Below are 20,377 nucleotides of genomic sequence, written 5' to 3'. Positions count from 1 at the left end.
TCACCGTTTTAGGTGGGTTAATGTTTCTCTGCGAGGATAAAACGACGCCGTTCTGCTTTGCAGACGTACATCCTGGTCAGAAATGTTTTTTTTTTTTTTTTTTTTGTCCTGCATGGCATCAGAAACTGCAGCTGGAGAGACTCGACGACCTCGTAGGCGTTTCTCTGAGGACGGGGAACAACCTTCTTCTCGTTCATGCAGCCTTGAGTTAGACAACAAATCTCTCTGTTCTTGTGGACTTTGTGTCTTTACGCCGCTGGAATAAAACCTGAATTTATTTCAAGGCTTTTTTTTTTTCTTCTTCCAAGGGGTGTCTCTCTATGATTGGATAAAACCTTGAACTCTTTCATCAGTGAGCCTGTGAGCAGAAGAGGCTTCACCTCTTCTTCTAACCTACAGAATATAACAAAAGGCTTCTTGGATGCTGTGAAGGTTTATCTGTTTGTGTGGACATGCATGATATTTATATTATTATATAAATTCCGTCGTTATTTGTGCATATAAACCCCTCATTTGTTAGGAATTGGTCCGTTTTTGTTTATTTGTAGTGTTATGGCTTTAGATGCTTCAGATCGTCGGTCCTGAGTGGTAAAGCTTCAGCTTCCCCTGCCGCTGAGTGGAAGTGGTTTCCCCATCGCTCCACGTCAGTCAGCCGGTGGTGGGCCGGGTTTGTGGTTTTCGTCCCCCCCCCCCCCCCCCCCCCCCCCCTCCCCCCGTGACTCGGAGTGTTTCTTTTCCAAGCTGTCAGTCATAACGGGAGGCCTCAGAGTCTCTCTGTGTGTCCGTGAAAAAGTGAGCAGAACGGGCTTAGTGTTCTGCCTCTGAGTGTGTGTGTGTGTGCGTGTGTGTGTGTGTGTGTGTGTGTGTGTGCGTGCGCGCCCGGCGGCCTGCGGTTTGTTGTGATTGTGGTGTTTTCTGTGTTTACTGCGGCGAGCCAAGCTGTGTTCTTCCACCCCACAGAGGGAGATGCAGGGAGGATTTTTTTATTTTTTTTTCCCGTCCTTCTGCCTTTTTCCTGCAACTTTCTTATTTCATCCTCTTCCTCACAGACGATCTCTTCTTTTATCGTCATTTCACCCCCACATATTGCTGTATTTTCTTATTCTCTTTCTTTTACGGATCAGTGCCAGGACTTTTGAATTATTGAGGTCATGATTCTGGTTGTTGTTTTAGAAAAAAGAAAAAAAGAAAAAGCATTTTCTTAGCACTACCTCTGAACATCTTGTGTTTTTCTAATCTCAGGAAGAATGGCAGTGTGTCTCCTTTATAGCAACTACAAGAACAAAAACTGTACTTGTGAACATCAGTTTCACACATATTGAGGTTTGAAAGTAGAATAGAAGTATAGAAACACCCTCTACTGTCCCACAGTGGTGAAATCCACGTGTACAAGGCAGGTCTAAGCCTGCAGATACACACAAAGACACACAAAGGTACAAAATATAAAAGCAAAAACTAAGAATAATGGACTGTACAGTAATTAACGGAATAAGAAAAAATACTGTACAGTCATTAAAAATCGTCTTCTCAACAGTTACTTCAGCTCTGGAAAAGAATAGATTAGATTTCGAGTTAGAAAACATGTTATAATCAGTTTATATCTGTAGCACCAAATCACAAAGAAGTCACCGAAAAATGTCCAGTTCACAGGCAAGGCAAGGTAAATTTATTTGTATAGCACATTTCAGTACAGAGACAATGCAAAGTCCTTTACATGATTAAAATATAGGAAAATAAAACAGAATAAAAGCAAGTAGGGTGTAAATCAGCAGCTTTATTACAGTACGACGTCCACAAAGTCTGTCATGATACAAGTTCCACTCAATTCAATTCACAAGTCTGCGATTGATGTGATGCGATACATTCTGTCCATCTACCGCCAAATATTTATCATTTGACCATTTTATTTCTGAGCTCTTACAGGTATCAGACATTTAAATTAAATACAGCATTCCTCTAATAATAATAATAATAATAATAATAATAATAATAATAATTAGGGCTGGCCGATATGATCTAAAAATAAAATCTCCCGATTATATTCTACCAAATCCGATTTTCATTTTGCATCGATGTGACTGGATCGTTAATCATTAAATCAATATATGGATGTGGATCGATGTCTCGTTACAGCCCTAGTTCATACGTAGAACCCCGTCTGGTCCAGATTGGGCTGCACTGCAAAAACGGAACTAAAAATAAGCAAAATATTCTTAAAATAAGTGTATTTGTCCTTGATTTGAGCAGGTAAATAAGATAATCTGCCAATAGAATAAGATTTTTGCAGTTAAAATGAGAACAATCCATCTCCAGCATCTCATTTCAAGTAAAGTATATCTAATTATCTTAATTTAGGGGTCAAAATACTCCTTCCACTGACAGATCGTCAAATCAAGGAAAAATACACTTAGTCTAAGAAAAATTCTCTTATTTTTAATTTTCTTTTTGCAGTTTGGGTCTGCCTGAACTGTACTATGTATGTAAATAAGACAGCATATGCCCATCCCTATTTCTTTTGTATTTTTTTTTGTATCCTTTTTGATCCATTGTATATATGAAGATTCAGTGTATATAACTGAATGCACCTTCCCTACTCTGCACCTTCTTGTATGAGCCGATGTGACGAGTGAATTTCTCCATTGTGAGATCAACAAAGCCTATCTTATCTTACCTTTTAGGATATTTTCAGCATTTCCACGCAATCTGAAATGGAATGGAATTAGCCTCAAGTACTTAGCTGGATAGAGAAAATAAAACAGAACCTGGAAACTTTTTTCCATGGTTTCCTGCCCCATTTTCTAAAAGTTGTCTTAGTTCTTCCATTCATACAACCACACAGCTCTGCTGAGCTTTGGATCTGTGCAGACTCCTGTCCGTACGTATGCACATAAATCCCCTTTTTGCTTTTCTTTTGCGGTTACATTTGTTGCAGGTTTCATATTTAAACCCTGAGTTTTGTATTTATGCTTTAATTAAATCTTAGCTTAAAAAAAGACTTTTCTCTTTGGGAAACTGAGGGAACCTAACAGATTCTTACAGCTGTTAACTTCTACTATTTGCTCATAATTCACGTAGGTCCTAAATGTGAATAATACGGATCAGGTCGTGCTTGTCGTATTTTCCACCCTCTCGTCGTTTTGGTCCTGCCGTCTCCCTCCTGCGCCGCTGTCCTTCCCGGGGAAAGAGGAGCTGAAGCGCTTCAGGCAGATTCCCGCTGCAAGGACTCGCATGCCTGGAGAGCATCAGGAAGCCCCAGGCTAATACATCTCACTTCTAACGTTACAACCCATCTGGGGGCTGCAAACACAAGCCTCTCATCCTGCCTTTGTCTCTCTTCCTTGTTTGTCTCGCTGTCACTTTCCTGTCTCCTGTTCTCCTCTTCCCCCGTGTGGAAAAAGGAGAGGGCGACCAGGAGCAGAGAGGCGGGGGTGTGCGGTTTCCTCTCCTCTTGCCCGCAGGACGTCCGAGGAGTAATGACTAAAATGAAGTGAGACTGAGGGCCCCTCTTCTCGTGTTTCCACTAAACTCTCCTTTTCCCTCTTCGTCTGTCGCTCACACGCACGTCGCAGTATGAGCAACGCTCAAAGCTGCCGACTGTGGAGTGTTTTGGGAAAGATGAGAGCGGGACGGCTCCGGACCGGCCCGGTCGCTTACGTAAGCGCCGCCAGGCTCTGTGAGAGCGAGCTGAAGCTAAATCAATGGCTTCACATTGATTTACTTTCTTTCCTCTCCGTACAAAAGCAACAACTTCATGAATAGTTATGCCAATAAAACAAAAACCGCTGTGCCTAAAAGTACGGCAGTGTTTGTTTGTTTGTTTGTTTGTTTTATGCCACTCCTTTTAGACAGGGAAGCTCGTTCTTTATATGGTTCATTACACACAGATGGAAATATTTCAGGCCTTTGTTTTTGTAATTTTTAATGATTAATGGAAACAAACTTGTCTGTTTTCTCTGTGTCTATCGAAGAATATTGTGATTCTTCTTTTTTTTAATAGAATCTTTAGAGAAAATTGAGTGGAAGGAAAAAGTGTAGCAGGCAAATCTACCTTCTAACTCGACTAAAAAAGCAATTGTTTAGTAAAATAAGAAGTCTAATGTGAGGGCGCTGGTGCTGGGTTAGAAAACACGTTCAGAGGTCTCAGTCCTCCATGCGGTCTTCCTCTTCTTTCTCAACCCCATTTCCTGTCAGCCTACTGTCAAATAAATGCTACGAGTCCCAAAAAATATGTAAATTTGTTGTTTAAGACTAGAAATGTAACAAATCTTGTTGTAAAACTAGTTTTGCGCTGATTGGCAACTTCCTCACTGATTTTTTTCATTTCTGACCTGCTGATATTAGCAGCTATGATTGGCATCTGAAATTGTTTAATATTAAAAGTGTTTAAAGTAGGCATACGCTGCCATACTTTCGCTGTTTGCTCCCGCGAATAAAAACACAACAATAGTTACACACAAATTAAAATAAAAATGTTTAACGCGATCCAGTATCTTTTATTTACAGCAGCAAAGCAGGAATTATTTCTGCTGATGATGAAATAATTTAACATAGGGATTATTACTGTCATATTTAACATTTTGTGTTTATTTTGAATTTATTTTGAGGATCAAACTTTCCAGCAGGTTTTACGTGTCATTTGTGGAGAACATAATTCCTGCTTCTCGTAGAGCTTTTTCTCCTGAAGGCCCACATAAGCTGCTGATAGCCCGGCTCCCGCTTCTAAAGAACATGTTTGATGGAAAAACTGGAATAATTGAAGAATTATTCCAGTTTACCAGAATTATCTCCTGGTAAACGTAGACGCTGCAGCTAAAACACGAGTGTCTACGGTGAGCGAGGTGCTCTGTTTCACGGCATGTTTAGTCTGATAGTTTGAATTCAAGCGGTAATTCTTGCAAACGAGTCTGAGTCTTTTGTCTCTCTTCCAAATCTAACTTCTGTTAACAAATATTTAGTTGATGCATGTATACTTAATTCTGTGTCGGTTCTTCTGCTTGAGCTGAAACTTTTTGGAGTAACCCGCTGTCTGTGTTTACCGCAGCAGAGCTGGCTTAGAACCGGCTTAGAACCGGCCTGCTGCCTGTAGACGTACAAGGAGACTCTGTAGGTCCTAAAAAAGGAAACCCTCTGCTAAATAACACTCTTTTTTTTTATTAAAGCACAATATTTAAATGTTGTGCAGAGTCAACACAGTGTGCATCTTTGAGTTTCAGATTTGTGTAAAATCCTTACATGTCAATATCTTTACATGGTTAAGTGGTTGTTTAGCTGCTACATTAATGATACAATCCTTTTACATAATTGTTTGAATTTGGCATTTTATTTCTATAATGTGATGGTGGAATCCTGAAAAGCTGGTAATTTCTCTGAAGTGGAACAAGCTGCAGGCGTGAACTGAGGCTGGTGGGTAATAACGGGGGCGCTGAGGATAACGAGCCTCCTGCGGCGGGACGGTGCAGCCGGCGTTTTGTTGCGTCTGTTTGTTGCTGCTCTCAGCTGCGGCGGTGATTAAGACCTGTTGAGGGTGAGGTCACTCCTGGGGCGCAGCGGGCGCAGGTGTTGATGGAGAAAACGGGTCAGCGTTGAACGCTCGCAGACGGTAAGGTAATGGCTTTATTCGGTGCAGGTGCTGCTGGGCTGAAGGCGTTTACTTTTAAAAGGCCTGACCTTAACGTTGTGCTGAATAACTAAATCGCTGGCTGTGTCGGCTGTTGCCGTGCAGCGTTGCTCACAGAATGCTGGATGTAAATAGTTTACAGGTCCAGATGAGAAGAGAAACGATAAAAGGAGCAAAGAAAAAAAACTTCATTCTCTGTCCCATCTACTTCTCCACTCATCATGTCCATCATATGTCTCACTGTCCATTCATTCCAGTTTCCTTCATCCATCCACCCATCCATCCACCCATCCATTCACCCATCCATCCACCCATCCATCCATCCATCCACCCATCCATCCACCTATTCATCCATCCATCCTTCCACCCATCCATCAATCCATCCATCCATCCATCCATCCACCCACCCATTCATGCATCCATCCATCCATCCATCCATCCACCCATGCATCCATCCACCATTCATGCATCCATCCATCCATCCATCCACCCATGCATACATCCACCATTCATGCATCCACCCATCCATCCATCCATCCACCCATGCATCCATCCACCATTCATGCATCCATCCATCCATCCATCCACCCGTTCATGCATCCACCCATGCATCCATCCATCCACCATTCATGCATCCATCCATCCATCCATCCACCCGTTCATGCATCCACCCATGCATCCATCCATCCACCCGTTCATGCATCCATCCATCCATCCACCCATTCATGCATCCATCCATCCATCCACCCATTCATGCATCCATCCATCCATCCACCCATTCATGCATCCACCCATTTATCCATCCATCCATGCACCCATTCATGCCTCCACCCATGTATCCACCCATTCATGCATCCACCCATTTATCCATCCTTCCATCCATCCATCCACCCATTCAAGCATCCACCCATCCATGCATCCATCCACCCATCGATCCCTCCATCCATTCATGCATCCACTTATCCGTGCATCCACCTGTCCATCCACCCGTTCATGCATCCACCCCGTCTTCATACCCTTCATCTACATATGCACCATTCATGCATCCACCTATTCATCCATCCATCCATCCATTCATCCATCCATCCATCCACCCGTTCATGCATCCACCCATGCATCCACCCATGCATCCATCCATCCACCCATGCATCCATCCACCATTCATGCATCCACCCATGCATCCACCCATTTATCCATTCTTCCATCCATCCATCCATGCACCCATTCATGCCTACACCCATGCATCCACCCATTCATTTATCCATTCATCCATCCATCCACCCATGCATCCACCCATTCATTTATCCATTCATCCATCCATCCACCCATGCATCCACCCATTCATGCCTCTACCCGTCCATTATTGATCCATCTACCAATACACATGCATCCACCCCGTCTTCATACCCTTCATCTACCTATGCACCTCCACCCGTCCACCCACCCATTCATGCATCCACCTATTCATCCATTCTCATTCCCTTTATTGATCCGTCTACCTTTGTACATCCATCCACCATCAGTTTGTTTTTGTACATGAACATTGATCCTGGAAAAGCCTTGACTTTTACCTTAGCAGAGGCGTAGGAACCACCAGTGTGTATCTAGACCAATTAACCCCGCGTGTTTGTGTGTGAATCAGCGGGAGCTCCAGCACACATCCGCTTCACATCTCCCATCAAGAATCTACTGGGTTTTTCCCCCTCCTTTCATCACTGCAACAGACCAAATAGTTTCCATCTAAATATCCTCAAGATGTTGCTCTTTCCCTCCACCCAGCAGACTCCAGCCTCCATCCCTCTCTCCGCTTCCTGTAAATATTCAGCGACTGTCATGTATTATGCAGGCCGGCTTCATCTGCTGTAAAATATACATACTCTGCTTTCAAGAGGCGAGGAGGAGGAGGAGAGTAAATTTATGCCACATGTATAACACAAGACTTGCAGCGTGTGTCTGGGTCCGTTTATGTGTTTTTATTGATTTAAAAGAGAAAAGGAGCGCCTGCAGCAGTAATGGAAACTTGCTCCAGCTCTATATCACCGCTGAAAACGACGGGCCGCGCCCTGCAGGAAGGAGCCGCATATCTGCTCCCCTCTTCCCGAGCTGCCGGTTGTTGCTGCCGCGGCCCGTTGTCTCCCATGAATCCTTTTGAATGTGTGAGGCGTCATTATAAATCCATGCTCTAGATTTTTGGACGCTAAAGAGAGATGGAGGGGATTTATTTTAGGGTTTCCATCCAGGGTGAAGGTAGCTGTTGAGAGAGGCGTTTCAAGCTGTATTTACTGGATGTGTTTAGATGAGAAGTCTGTTTTTATTCCAAGTATCTGTGACTGATATAAATAATTATGTTTTTTTTTTTTTACTTATATAGTCGGATTCTTGCAGCTTTACCTTATTTTTTTCTTCTACTTCTGTTAATCTGCATCAGTCTTTGTTCCTTTGGGTTTATTTTTCTTGGAGAGGAGAAAAAGTTTGAACACCATCTGGATGCGGCATATTTCTGTCCGGACCTGATAACCATCTAAGAGGCGTCTGCTGCTTTGCTTTATGGTTCTTCTTCTTTAGATCCATGGGTAGCCTGCAGCACAGTCTGCATACATGACCTAAGTCACAGCAAGCAATTATACCCAAACCTCACTCTGTAGCTTTATCCCTCAAATCCCGGCTGAAAGAGTTCGCTTTCTGCTTTATTTCAGGGGGGTAAAAAAAGTTGCTGGAGCCATAAAGTCCACATGGACCCTGTGGATTCTGTACATCCTAGAAAATGTCAGTCGGGGGAAATCTCCGCTGAGAGGGGGCTGCTCCAGTTGCATTCAGGTGTCACTGGGACACCAGATCGTCTCCAATGTGTTTCAAACATGTTTTCTCTAAAATGAATTTTTTTAAAAAACATTGATAGTTTTCAAGTGCTTACACTGCAAAAAGGAACTAAACTTATGTAAAATCTTCTTTAAATCAGCGTATTTGTCCTTAATTTGAGCAGGTAAGTAGATTATCTGCCAATGTAATGAGTATTTAGACCCCTAAAATAAGATAATTAGAAATACAGCAGATGGGTTGTTCCTATTTTAAGTGCAAAAATCTTATTGCATTCATTTAAACTTGGCTGCTAAGATCAAAGACAAATACGCTCACGATCATTTTACTTACTTTTTGTTTCCTGTTTGCCGAGTATATTGTTGTATAGTCCATCTATCCAGGCGTCGGCTCTGCTTGTTTTCAGCACTTTAATCATAAAAAAAAACATCTCCAGTCAGTTTTAGACCTCAAACAGTTTTAAGTTTTAGAACATAAAACAATATTCTGTGTTTACTGCTGACCAAAGTAAAAAAAAAAAATACATTTTAGTTTGTTTTTCTTGATCAAAGCTTGGTGAAATCGCAAAACCACCAGAAATCAAAGCCTCTGTTACACAAATTTACCTTAAACTAGGGCTGGACAATATAGAAAAAAAGCATATCGATAAATAGAAATCATATTGATCGATATCCAAAAACATTTAAAGCCATTTTATGCCGTTGCTTAGCGACTTATTTTTAGTTACAGAACACACACAAACACTGATTCAAACTCAACCCTTTATTCAACCAACTTTTTACCAAAACTGGACGTTTTTAAAAAAGAAAACAGAACTGATGCTGAGCTCTTTGAAGGGGGCGGAGCTTAGTGACAGAGTTTTCCTGGGTCTGCGTTTGTGATTGGTTGGGAGGATGTAATGATGTAATATTAACCTACATGATAGAATGCATAAGGAAGGAAAACTGTAATTCTATTTAAGTTTTTATTGACCCTTTTATTAGATATATATTGTTATTGAATTATCGCCCAGCCCTACCTTAAACTACTTCTGCTTTTTACGCAGAGAAGCCTCAGCATGTGTTTTTTACCCGTGTTGGTCCGGACCACAAGGAGAACTTGCTGCCTCTGCGGTCGTACCAACGCGCTCCCTCAGAAAGCTGAAGCTAAATGAAAGACACTCAGTCTTGTTTAGTCTGCTTCGGATACTTGACCCAAAAAAAAAAAAAAAAAATCAGCCGTCGATGAGCGGAAGAGCTGCCAGCTGAGTCCGTTTGAATAAACAGAAACTTCTCTCATTGTTAGGATGCAAGCCTCTGCCTGACTGTAAATACAATAACTTGTAATTGGAAAGAGACTCTGCTGAAAGGTCTCTATGTATTAACGTGACGCTGCAGCAGATTCAGCGTGAGCTGTCATCCGTCCTGTATACCACCTCCACACCGCTACTGTGAATGCAGATATCTGCTTTAAATCTCTTTGTGCTTCTCAGGATGGTTTTAGGCGCTCATCAATAGTTCTCCAGGCTTCCTGAAGATTTTCCACTTGATCTGGAAATGAGACTGTGGACCGCTGAGCTTTGCTTCACATCCTCCCAATGCCATCATTATCCCGCGATAACTTTAGCATCTCATTCTGCTGCACTCCTTTCCTTCCTGCGAAGAACCCCCCCCCCCCCCCCCAAAAAAAAAAACAGAAGTCTATTAAGTGTTCTCACTTTTTCCTTCCACTCAGTTTTCCATGAATATGTTGCACCTCTGGAAGGTGCCGAGTCGGCTCAGTGTTTTTATTGGTTTTATGTAATGTTCTGATTTTCTCAGAAATTAAACGTAGAATTTTTATCGGCTATAATCTTCAAAATTAACAGAAAAATAAACGTGTCGATGTAATGCCAATGCTGGAATTCATTGATTTGTACCTGTGTGGGAGGGTTAAAAGGTAAAGTGTGTCTGGTTTCCATCTGATGATGGTTTGCCATGTAACCAAATAATCCTCTGAACCCGGTTCTCCAGCCGTTCTGGCTCGGTTTCTGGTTCTGGGTTCAGTTTGTGACTCTGGGTTCTGGTTCTCCTCCCTGCAGGTGATGAGCAGCCGCTTCCTGCCCTATGAGACCATCGTGACCGACGCTGTGCTCAGCCTGGACGAAGACACGGTGCTGTCCACCACCGAGGTAACGCTCCACATTATACGGCAAAGACTTTCTGTGTGGCCACCTGGAGATTAAATATGGCTGCAAACTCTATTTTTTTTTTTCTGGTTTGTCCTCTGATTTTTACTCTCCCAGCTTCATCCTTAAATTTCCCGTCTTACCTTCACATCCATCTCCTCTTTTATCTGCTGGAAATCCATCTGCAGCGGTGATCCGGGCTGTTCTTCTGTTTGTTCCACAGGCTGTCGGGATCATTCCCGGGTTTGTTTGTTGGGTTTTTTCTTTAGTTTTTTTAGTTTTTTTTTCCAGGGACGAGATCTGGCGCAGCACCATGGGAAGCCAGATGCTGCTTTGAAGAGCGTAGAATCAGATCTCATAAAAAGGCCGTTGGTGCGGATCAAGACGGCAGAGCCGAGGGAGGGGAAATCCATCACCCAAAACTAATTCCACCTGTGTTCCCTCCGTGAAGATAGCTGAGCACAAACTGTTCTCTGTGGGCTTCACAAGTCCTCGCCTTAACGCCTTAAAAAACCTCTATTTTGCTTACAGCGACACTTTTAGGTTTTTATCCTCCTGCTGGCTCCAGGATGTTATGTGAGGATGGTGACGTGTTGGAGCAGAGGAGCCGACGTTGTTTCAGAACGATCACCTGAGTGATTTTATTTAATAAGGGAGAAACGCAATCCAGTCCAACCCATGTGAAAAAGTATTTGCTCCCCCCACTGATATATAAACGAGGGGCCAATTTCCTCTGCAGACTTACTGAATTCAGCCACATTAGAGAGTATTTGAGGATGGATGCTGCAACATCTCAGCTGGATTTAAGCCTGGACTTTGACTAGGCCATTCAGTCTTTCATTTGCCGATTTCTTTGAGAGGTGGACCTGCTGGTTTGGGATCATTGTCCTGCTGCGTAACCCAAGGGGGCCTGAACAACATATCACTATCTGTGCTACTTATTCCTGATGCTAAATCTTGAACGCTGACCTTAACTGAGTCTTGTGAGGCCTGTAGTGCTGTGGATGTGGCTCTAGTTGTGAACTCCTGGAGGAGCCGTCGCTACTCCTGGAGTCATTCTGCTAGTCAAGCTTCTCCTGGGAAGCTTCACTACTGCGGCATGTGTCTCTTACTTTGGTCTGCTGGCATCCCAGATCCTTATAAAATGCTTTGTAACCCTTTCTAGATTCATGTCAATGGATTTGTCTCTTTCTTTTCTTTTCGGGATCTTGTCGCCTACTTCATGTTGTCAGACAGGTTCTATTCAGGTCCTGGTTGTAATCAGGCCTGTGTGTGGCTATGAAATTTAACCCCGAAAAAAAAAAAAAGATGTTTAATCCATGATCTATTGAAGGGGGGGGGGGGGTTACTTTTCCACAGCTCTGCAGATATGTGTAGGTGTTTGGATAACAGTGCTGCAGCCTCATAAACTGCATCACCTGGAAGTCCTCAGTGAGCTTTCTGTGTCGTAGCTGAAAGGAAAAGAGTCTGAGCAGCTTTCTGAGGGACTGATTGGCTGCAGGCATCTGCTTTACTCTCATTTTTAAAGAGGTTCTGCTTCTCTTTTAATTTAAACTTAATATTTGAGGTATTTGTTTTCTTTAGAACGTCTTGTAATCTCTTTCAGATCCCGCTGTAGCTTCATGTGAGATATTCTGTAAACTTACGACACCATGATGGCTTGACTTGACAGAAAGCGTTTAATTTCAAAGCATTTTGGAGAACCCAGTAAATTATTAGTTTAATGCCTTTAATCATGTTTACTGTTCATGTTTGTAACAATGCCTTTTAGTATGCGAGGCTTTGCCAACAACCATGGATGTTAAGCCTGTCGTGGTTTGTTTCATGAACGCATTTCCGACTCGATTGTTCGTTTGTAAAAATATTTATTTTCAGCAAAAATATGGACCAAATAACTAAAAAATACCTTACAACTTGGATAAAATCAAAGGTCAACTTAATCTGATGTTACAAATTCCAACAGGTGATCAAAAGGTGGTTAAAAAAAATAAATAAATTACAACCTTCAGTCATCACAGCGGACATTTGGCAAACAAAAGCCAATTCCACCAATTTATTCTTTTTAAATAAATGGGAGGGACTAAACAATTCTAAATATGAAATTAAAGATTTTGGTTTCAAACTAACGTAAGTATAGTCAAACTGTCTAGAGAAAAAAAAAACTAAATGGCCACAACTCTACCATGCAATGAGCAGCAGTTGGGTTTTCAAGACTAGTTCACTTCACCAGCATCAACCTGAAGCTCACAAACGTCACATTTATTAGTTCTTCCACTAAATAAAATATCCTAAAATAAAACTTCTTTAAGGGTGTTTTATTTTTACACTCATGGCTTATAGCTAATTAAACCTCAAAATTCAGAAAGTTAAGACTTATGATGGCAAAAAAAGAAAAGTGTCCATGCACTTGTAACGCATTTTTACCTTCCACTTAACTTTCCAATCATGTGTTTGGTATACAGCACCGTCTACCCTGCTGAGGACACCAGTCACTCTCCAGCAAGATGTCCATGCCGTTATATTTCTGTCTCAAAACGACATTTCTAAATAATCTCCTGAGAAACAGAGTTTAAGATTTAATTTAGCTTTAAGCCCAAAGCCTCAAAATTCCAATAGACCCTTAAAATGCATCCCTATGAGATGTTTTAACTAGTGTTGCGCCGATGCCATTTTTTGGCCCCGATACCGATACCATCTGTTTGAAATTGATGTGTGTGTATATATATGAAGAACTGCATACTACTTAGGGTAGTAGAACTTTTTATTGCCTACCTGGAATGGGTGACAATAGTTGAATAAACGTTTGGCTCTCAAAGGCCAAAATAGTGCAACATTTGTGAAATTATAACACGTATAATAGTAGTGCAACAATAAGACAGTAAAATTACATTAATAATTGAATAATCCCTTTTAAACCCTGAGTTTTGGTTCTCAAATGCCAAAATAGTGCAACTTTCATGAACTTATATAACATGTATAATACTAGTCAGGAGAGAGAAGGCTGCATTCAAGTGACATACAAACATCAAAATGGTATCGGTGCTTATTTGTTGGTACTCGCCGATACCGATACCACCATTTTAGTGCTGGATCGGGGCCCCGTCTGATACTGGTGTCGGTGCAATACTAGTTTTAAGCATCCCTCAGTTTGGGTAAACGGGTCAGAACTTGGTGGGTTTCTGGGATTGTTTTCTCCCCATGACCTGGAGGTCAGCCATGTTGAAGCCGAGTCCTCTTAGCAAACCTTCCCTCCATCCTTGTTTCTGTCCAGGTGGACTTTGCCTTCACCGTCTGGCAGAGTTTTCCGGAGCGCATCGTGGGCTACCCGGCCCGCAGCCACTTCTGGGACAGCAACAAGGAGCGCTGGGGCTACACCTCCAAGTGGACCAACGACTACTCCATGGTTCTGACCGGCGCCGCCATGTTCCACAGGTACGCCGCCGTTCCTCGGCTCCCCTTCAGGCTCCGTTTCTCCAAGAGCTCGCTCCTTTTGATGCAGCGATCTGTAGTTCATAGAGTAGAAGTAGATGTTCAGTGGAGCGAAAGCCTCAGGAAACCAGCGTTTTGACACTTCCGATGTTTTATAATAATAATTTAAAAAAAAGAAGTCAATTTGTCTTGAGCAGAAGGCTGTGTGGTTCCTACATGGAGCTCAGCTGAAGTCCTGTCAGCTTTAATACGACTTCACTCTGCTGTGATGAGAACGCCACATTAGGCTGGAGTCAGCCAATCGTCACAGCCCTGCACTTAATCACTTCTCATCCAGTCAGGAATAGAAGCTCGCATCTCGATTGGTGTAAAAATCATCATGTTCCCAGACGTTTCCCAGCATCCGTCCGTCTCTCATGTCAAATACGTCAGATATGAATATCGTGGAAAAAGGAAACAGACAACACACTGCAAAAAATTTCTTAAAATTAGTGTATCTGTCCTTGATTTGAGCAGGTAAATAAGATGATCTGCCAATAGAATAAGATTTTTGCACTTAAAATCAGGACTTTGAACCGGTTCAAGGAACGAAAACGAAAACCGGGAACTTTTTGTATTTTACAGGGAACAGAAACGAAACAGGAAACGTTATTATTTTTTATGTTCCGGAACTGGAACACTTATTTAAAAATAATAGTAACCGGGTAATACCTGTTTATTTCGTTCCTCAAAGTTTTCGTTGCCTAATTAACTAAAAAAAAAAGTAATTATTATCCTGCGCACGTTACCATGATGGCTGAGGTTCACTTCCTGTGTGACATCACATCACACATTCGCTGACTGAATGGAGAGAGAGCAGTGTCTCCACTAGAGCTACACATCTTAAATAAGAGGTAAATTACGATCCATCGTTAAGTAAAACGCTCATTCCAAACACAATATCAATAGCTGGTTTAAGCTGGATGAGAAAGATGTGACATAATTCTATAGCATTAAACAGCTGACAGGAACGAAATTAACCGTTCCGTGAATAGTATTTCTTTGTTCTAACCGGTTCGGGAACGTCAATTTATTGTTGGAACTCATAACCGGAAACGTTATAATTCCGTTTCTGTTCAGAACGAACCGATTGGGGAAAAACAAAATCTGTTCAAAGCCCTGGTTAAAATAGGAACAATTCATCTCCATCATCTTATTTCAAGTGCAGGAATGTCTAATTATCTTAATTTAGGGGTCAAAATACTCATTCCATTGGCAGATGATCTTATTTACCTGCTCAACTCAAGAACAAAAACACTATGTTTAGGAACATTTTGCTTATTTTTAGATCCGTTTTTGCAGTGAGATAAATGTCTTTCCTGCTGTTTATTTCATGTTCTGAGCTAAATCCACTTTATCTGGAAATGCTTCACATCCTCCCAATGCCATCATTATCCTGTTAACTTTAGCATCTCATTCTGCTGCACTCCTTCCCTTCCTGTGGAGAAAAAAACAAAAACAAAAAAAACAACAGACTTTTTTCCTTCCACTCAGTTTTCCATGAATATGTTGCACCTCTGGAAGGTGCCGAGTCGGCTCAGTGTTTTTATTGGTTTTATGTAATGTTCTAATTTTCTGATAAACTAAATGTAGAATTTCTATCGGCTATAATCTTCAAAATTAACAGAAAAATAAACGTCTCGCCCCTCTGATCCCGTCAGGAATGTTTGGGGTTAGTAGTGGGAGCCTGACGCTGTGCTCCTGTCCCTGCAGGTACTATCACTACCTGTACACCCACTACCTGCCCACCAGCCTGAAGAACATGGTGGACCAGCTGGCCAACTGTGAGGACATCCTGATGAACTTCCTGGTCTCCGCCGTCACCAAGCTGCCGCCCATCAAGATCACGCAGAAGAAGCAGTACAAGGAGACCATGATGGGACAGGTGAGGCCCACCGGGGTGGTCAGATTGGCTCGGGGGGGCCTGCGCTTCCCGATGACGTCAATTATATGGCAACTCCACTCAAACAAACTAAATTATGCCCGTGGTCTCCATTTGTTACAAATCAATTTTATTTTGTTAATTTCCAGTTATTTTCCATTAACTTAATCGTGGCATGAAAACTTTTAACATCATTTTGGAATGCTTCTGTGGTAGTCTGACAATTTAATCGATAATTTTGCAGGATCAAAGTTACATCTTAAGAGAAATTTCCTTCCTCCAATTTAAAAAAAAAAAAAAAACAAGTTGTGAAGGGAGACTAAACCATAAACTGTTTTCATTTTTAATAAAAGTCTGCAGCCAATATAATTTTATCACGGCATTCATCACTTTAAAATCAATAACGCTTATTCCTCCTTTTTCTACTGATATTACTGTCATTTTTTTATTATTCCAGATGAAATTGTGACAATATTCTTCCAAAAATTGAGCCAACTGTCAAATATGTTGATTTTTTTTTTTGTAAAATGGCTTGAATATTTGTTCTGTCATTTTCAGTGTGGTCCTTGTTAATCATTACACCTAAATATTTAACCTCATTTTTATCAATTAAAGTCGGTTGATTACTTTGAATTGCTAAGATTTCACATTTTTCTATGTTCGTCTTTGAGCCTAAAGGTTTTGAGAAAAAAGAAACCGCTAAATTAACTAAATAAAATTCGTTACAAATGCAGACCGCGGGCTCAATGTAGTTTGTTTGAGTGGTGTTGCCATAATGTGACGTCATCAGAAGGCGCAGGACCCGAGTCGATCTGGTACCTACAGCGGCTCAACCCGCCGGTTCAGGACCGCTTTATGGCCGTAAATCTTCAGGCTTGTAGCCGTCTGTCAGCGTTGGATCAGAACCAGAGTTACTTAATCCTCCTGCAGCCTGCGTTTTTTTCCCTTCTGAGCCGGAGCCAGCGCTCCCCGCCTCAGAACGGCGTGATTTATTCTGCTAAAGTACTCTAGTTGGGCCCACGGGTGAGCGAGACGGCGGCGCAGACGCCAGGGACGCTCGCTCCAGATTCCCTGAACTAAAACACGCGGAGCAGCTGACGATTTATGGGGAGGTTTTATCGCCAGTTGCTCCTCTGTGATGGCTTCCCCGTCCCGGCGGCGGGAGAAGTTCAGATATTACAGCCGCGTTCTGCCAGAGAAACGAAACGGCGGAGCTCCACTGATTTCCTTCCTAAAAAATAAGATAAAAAATAAAAATCAGGCTCATCGTCATGGATAAAATATGATTTAAGAGTGGACCCAGACCATTAAGCCATTAGCTGTAAAAGCTGTTTATTCAGGATTTATGCATCAGTCCTTTACTTTCAGCTGCATCATTGTGTTCTTGGCAGGTTTTTCATCTTAAAATTTCAGACTGAGGAACAGTTCTGTCTTTTTATGTCTTGATACAAAAAGTTCAAGTGGCAAGGCCAGTTTTATTCTTAAAGCCCCAGTCAAGCCAATCCAAAGTGCTTTACAGGACACCAAAGGAAGACGTGAAAGAAAACGACGATAAAATAAAGACATTAAAGATAACAGTTTTTATTAGTTTGAACAAAAGATGAAGTGAAAACATTTTTTCAGTCCTGATTTAAAGGAGCCAATAGTTTATGCACATCTCTGGATCTCAGAGGTTTGTTTCCAGGAGCACAGAAACTGGTTCTGGTAGCGCTGCCTAAGTGGGTCTGCAAGGGTTCTGCTTGACAAGAAGCTCAGAAATGCAGGATTGAAAGTAGGGCTGCACAATTAATCGCATTTTCAATATAATTGTGATTTTAAAAAGACACAATTTCCAAATCGCAGAGGTCTGCAATTTTTGGCTATGTAACAATTAGGGAATGAGACACGACCATTAGGTGTCGGTAAAATGTTTAAAGTGGGTTTGCCTCCACATGGAAGTGAAGACAGTTGCAGCAGTGAGATAATCTAATTTTATTACTTGTTTTAGAGTTTATATAATCATACATAGCATTAAGTTCTGGTCAATCAGTTTAATACATAGACTTGTTTGTTGGTTGGACTTTATGTTCAACAAGGATTGATGTCCAATTAAATTAAAAGCTGTTCTCTTGAATAATATTCAGATTAATAAAAAAAAATTAAAAGGTTCTTGTTTTAAATAGTCGTTTACAAACATCTTTATTTAGAGGCCATTTTTGTTGCTTGTGGTTAATGCAGAGAAAAGTCAAAATTGCAATTTTGGTTGAAATATATCGTAGGCAGAACGCGATCATTTCTGCTCCGAGTTTAGATGCTGTGGGTCTTTTAGCAACTAATCCGCACGGCGAGGAAACAAATTGATTTGTTGTTTGTATATGTTTAAAAACACATGATGAATTAAACTGGGGGAAAAAATTGCATCAAATTGCAATATTAAGATAAAAAAAATCACAATTAGATTAGCCAAAATCATTCAGCCCTAATTGAAAGCTAAAATGGAGCAAATGTAGTGATTCCAGGACCTCGTCTGAAAATAAATCGATGAAATCTGACAAAAAGGGCCTTAAAGATTGAACCATCTCTTAAAAACTGCTGCAGCCGAGTCCAGAGCTAAAGCCAGGTTCCTTGCATGTTCTGCACCATTGATCCTGGCTGATGTTCAGTTGTAGGTCCAGAACTGATGGTTTCTATCTTACCTGCATTATGATGGATGATGTGTGAGGGCAGCTGGAGAGGCTTTTATTGCTGTTTACAATAAAAAAATGAGACTAAAAACAGAAATTGTCCTCCTAAGTGTTTCATTGTCCTCCCTTTCCCTCCACCAGTCCTCCAGGGCGTCCCGCTGGGCCGACCCGGACCACTTCGCCCAGCGGCAGACCTGCATGAACAAGTTCGCCAGCTGGTTTGGCGCCATGCCGCTCGTCCACTCCCAGATGAGACTGGACCCGGTGCTCTTCAAGGACCAGGTCTCCATCCTCCGCAAAAAATACAGGGACATCGAGAGGCTCTGACAGGACCGCCGCCCCCTCGGGGGAGACTCCACGCAGGGGGAGGCGCGCGACAGAGACTCCGTGGAGAGTCGGAGGAGCAGTCGGACTACGGCGGGGTGGACGGCGTGAGCCGCCAGCTCTGCCGGGGTCCGCTGGGTTACGGGCGGACGGACATTAGAACAACGCAGACAGAGACACGCCCAAACACTACTGACGACAAAAAAACTGTGGGATAGAATATTTTTTTTGTACACGGTAAGATTCACTGCATGGAAGCGCTCCGTCACAGGGAGAGCCTCCAGCGTTCTCCTGCACATGTGCGGGATGGCGGAGGAGGGGAAGGCGGAGCCGCACACGTCCCACCGCCCCTCGTTCCGCATCAGGACCTGAAACCGGACTCAACGGAGAGATGCTGCTTTCATAAAAAGGTCTGAGAGACGTCGGGTCCGAGTCCTTTTGGTTTTTATTTGCCGATATTTTCATCCTGGCCTCATTCCTCCTCCTCCTCCTCGTTTCCTAACGGCCTTTTATCTGCGAGGTAGCTCAGAACGTCTCGTTTCATGACCCATTTTCCTCTCCTTCTCACAGCCATTCTCATCTCTTCACGTTTCTCGTTGGCTCATCCAACCATAAGCTCAAAGCGGACAACTTTTTTTTTTTTTTTTTTTTCCCCTCCCTCCCGTCAGAACGAGTGAGATGAACATTTCTGGATGAAACGGAGCAGAACGGTGCGTTCAAAGCCAAATGTTTGTTTTTTTTTTTTTCTTTCTGCATGGTCCCTGAACACCATCCTAATGGAGTAAACATTCAGTCCTCTGCAGGTCTTTAAGTGACCGCCACCTTTCCTTTCCTTTTTTTTTTTTTTTTTTTTTAAGCCGTGCTCGTTCAGAGCACGCCGGTGCCATTCTGACCTCGGAGTCTGCCTTCGTCATTGTTTACTGCACATCACGCTGCCTAAACGCTCTTGTTTTTACGCGTCGCTGCCATTTTTCTTTTTATTTCGTTTCCCCTTGACATATCAGAGGACCTCAGAGCCATTAAATCGACGAAAAGGTTTTCTCCTCCATTTGTCAGGCCTCAATTAAGCATTTCATTTAGAGAGCTGTTTGCATCATTCCCAGAGGACGGGCCGGTGGTGAAGCGCCGCACATTATGTTGGGGGGGGGGGGGGCGCCTTCGTTTAGTGGCCTTTCAGTCACAGTTTTCTCTGCTTTTTTTTACGTTTATTTATCAATCTATCAACCGGGCTCGTTTTTATTTAGCAAAATTTAACGTAAAGCCTTTTTACATGTCTCACCATATCATGTCACACTGTTATTCCTCATTCACTTCATTATTTTATTTAATTTTTTTTACATTCTGGGGTTTCATCATCGTCTGTTTAATTAATGTAAAGGTGTCGGCCATTAAAGAGAACGTGGATCTGGGATCAATGAACTCCTCGTTTTATCCGATATGTCTGGATCAGCATCAAGTCT

General features: G+C 42.2%; 1 protein-coding gene across 1 annotated transcript in view; it reads left to right on the top strand.

Annotated features, from left to right (window-relative positions):
* Nucleotides 1-20,036, top strand: part of ext1b (exostosin glycosyltransferase 1b) — a 178,501-nt gene extending 158,465 nt beyond the window's left edge. Inside the window, exons 8-11 of the mRNA XM_012870456.3 lie at nt 10,494-10,583; nt 13,852-14,012; nt 15,762-15,933; nt 18,735-20,036. Coding sequence (XP_012725910.2) covers nt 10,494-10,583; nt 13,852-14,012; nt 15,762-15,933; nt 18,735-18,920 — 609 coding nt within the window. The 3' untranslated portion in view covers nt 18,921-20,036. The remainder of the gene's footprint in view (nt 1-10,493; nt 10,584-13,851; nt 14,013-15,761; nt 15,934-18,734) is intronic.
* The last annotated feature ends 341 nt before the right edge of the window (nt 20,037-20,377 follow it).

The sequence above is a fragment of the Fundulus heteroclitus genome, chromosome 13 (assembly GCF_011125445.2).
Source record: "Fundulus heteroclitus isolate FHET01 chromosome 13, MU-UCD_Fhet_4.1, whole genome shotgun sequence".
Classification (NCBI taxonomy): domain Eukaryota; kingdom Metazoa; phylum Chordata; class Actinopteri; order Cyprinodontiformes; family Fundulidae; genus Fundulus; species Fundulus heteroclitus.
The sequence above is the reverse complement of the archived record's forward strand: the minus strand, read 5'-3'. Positions and strand labels throughout refer to the sequence as shown.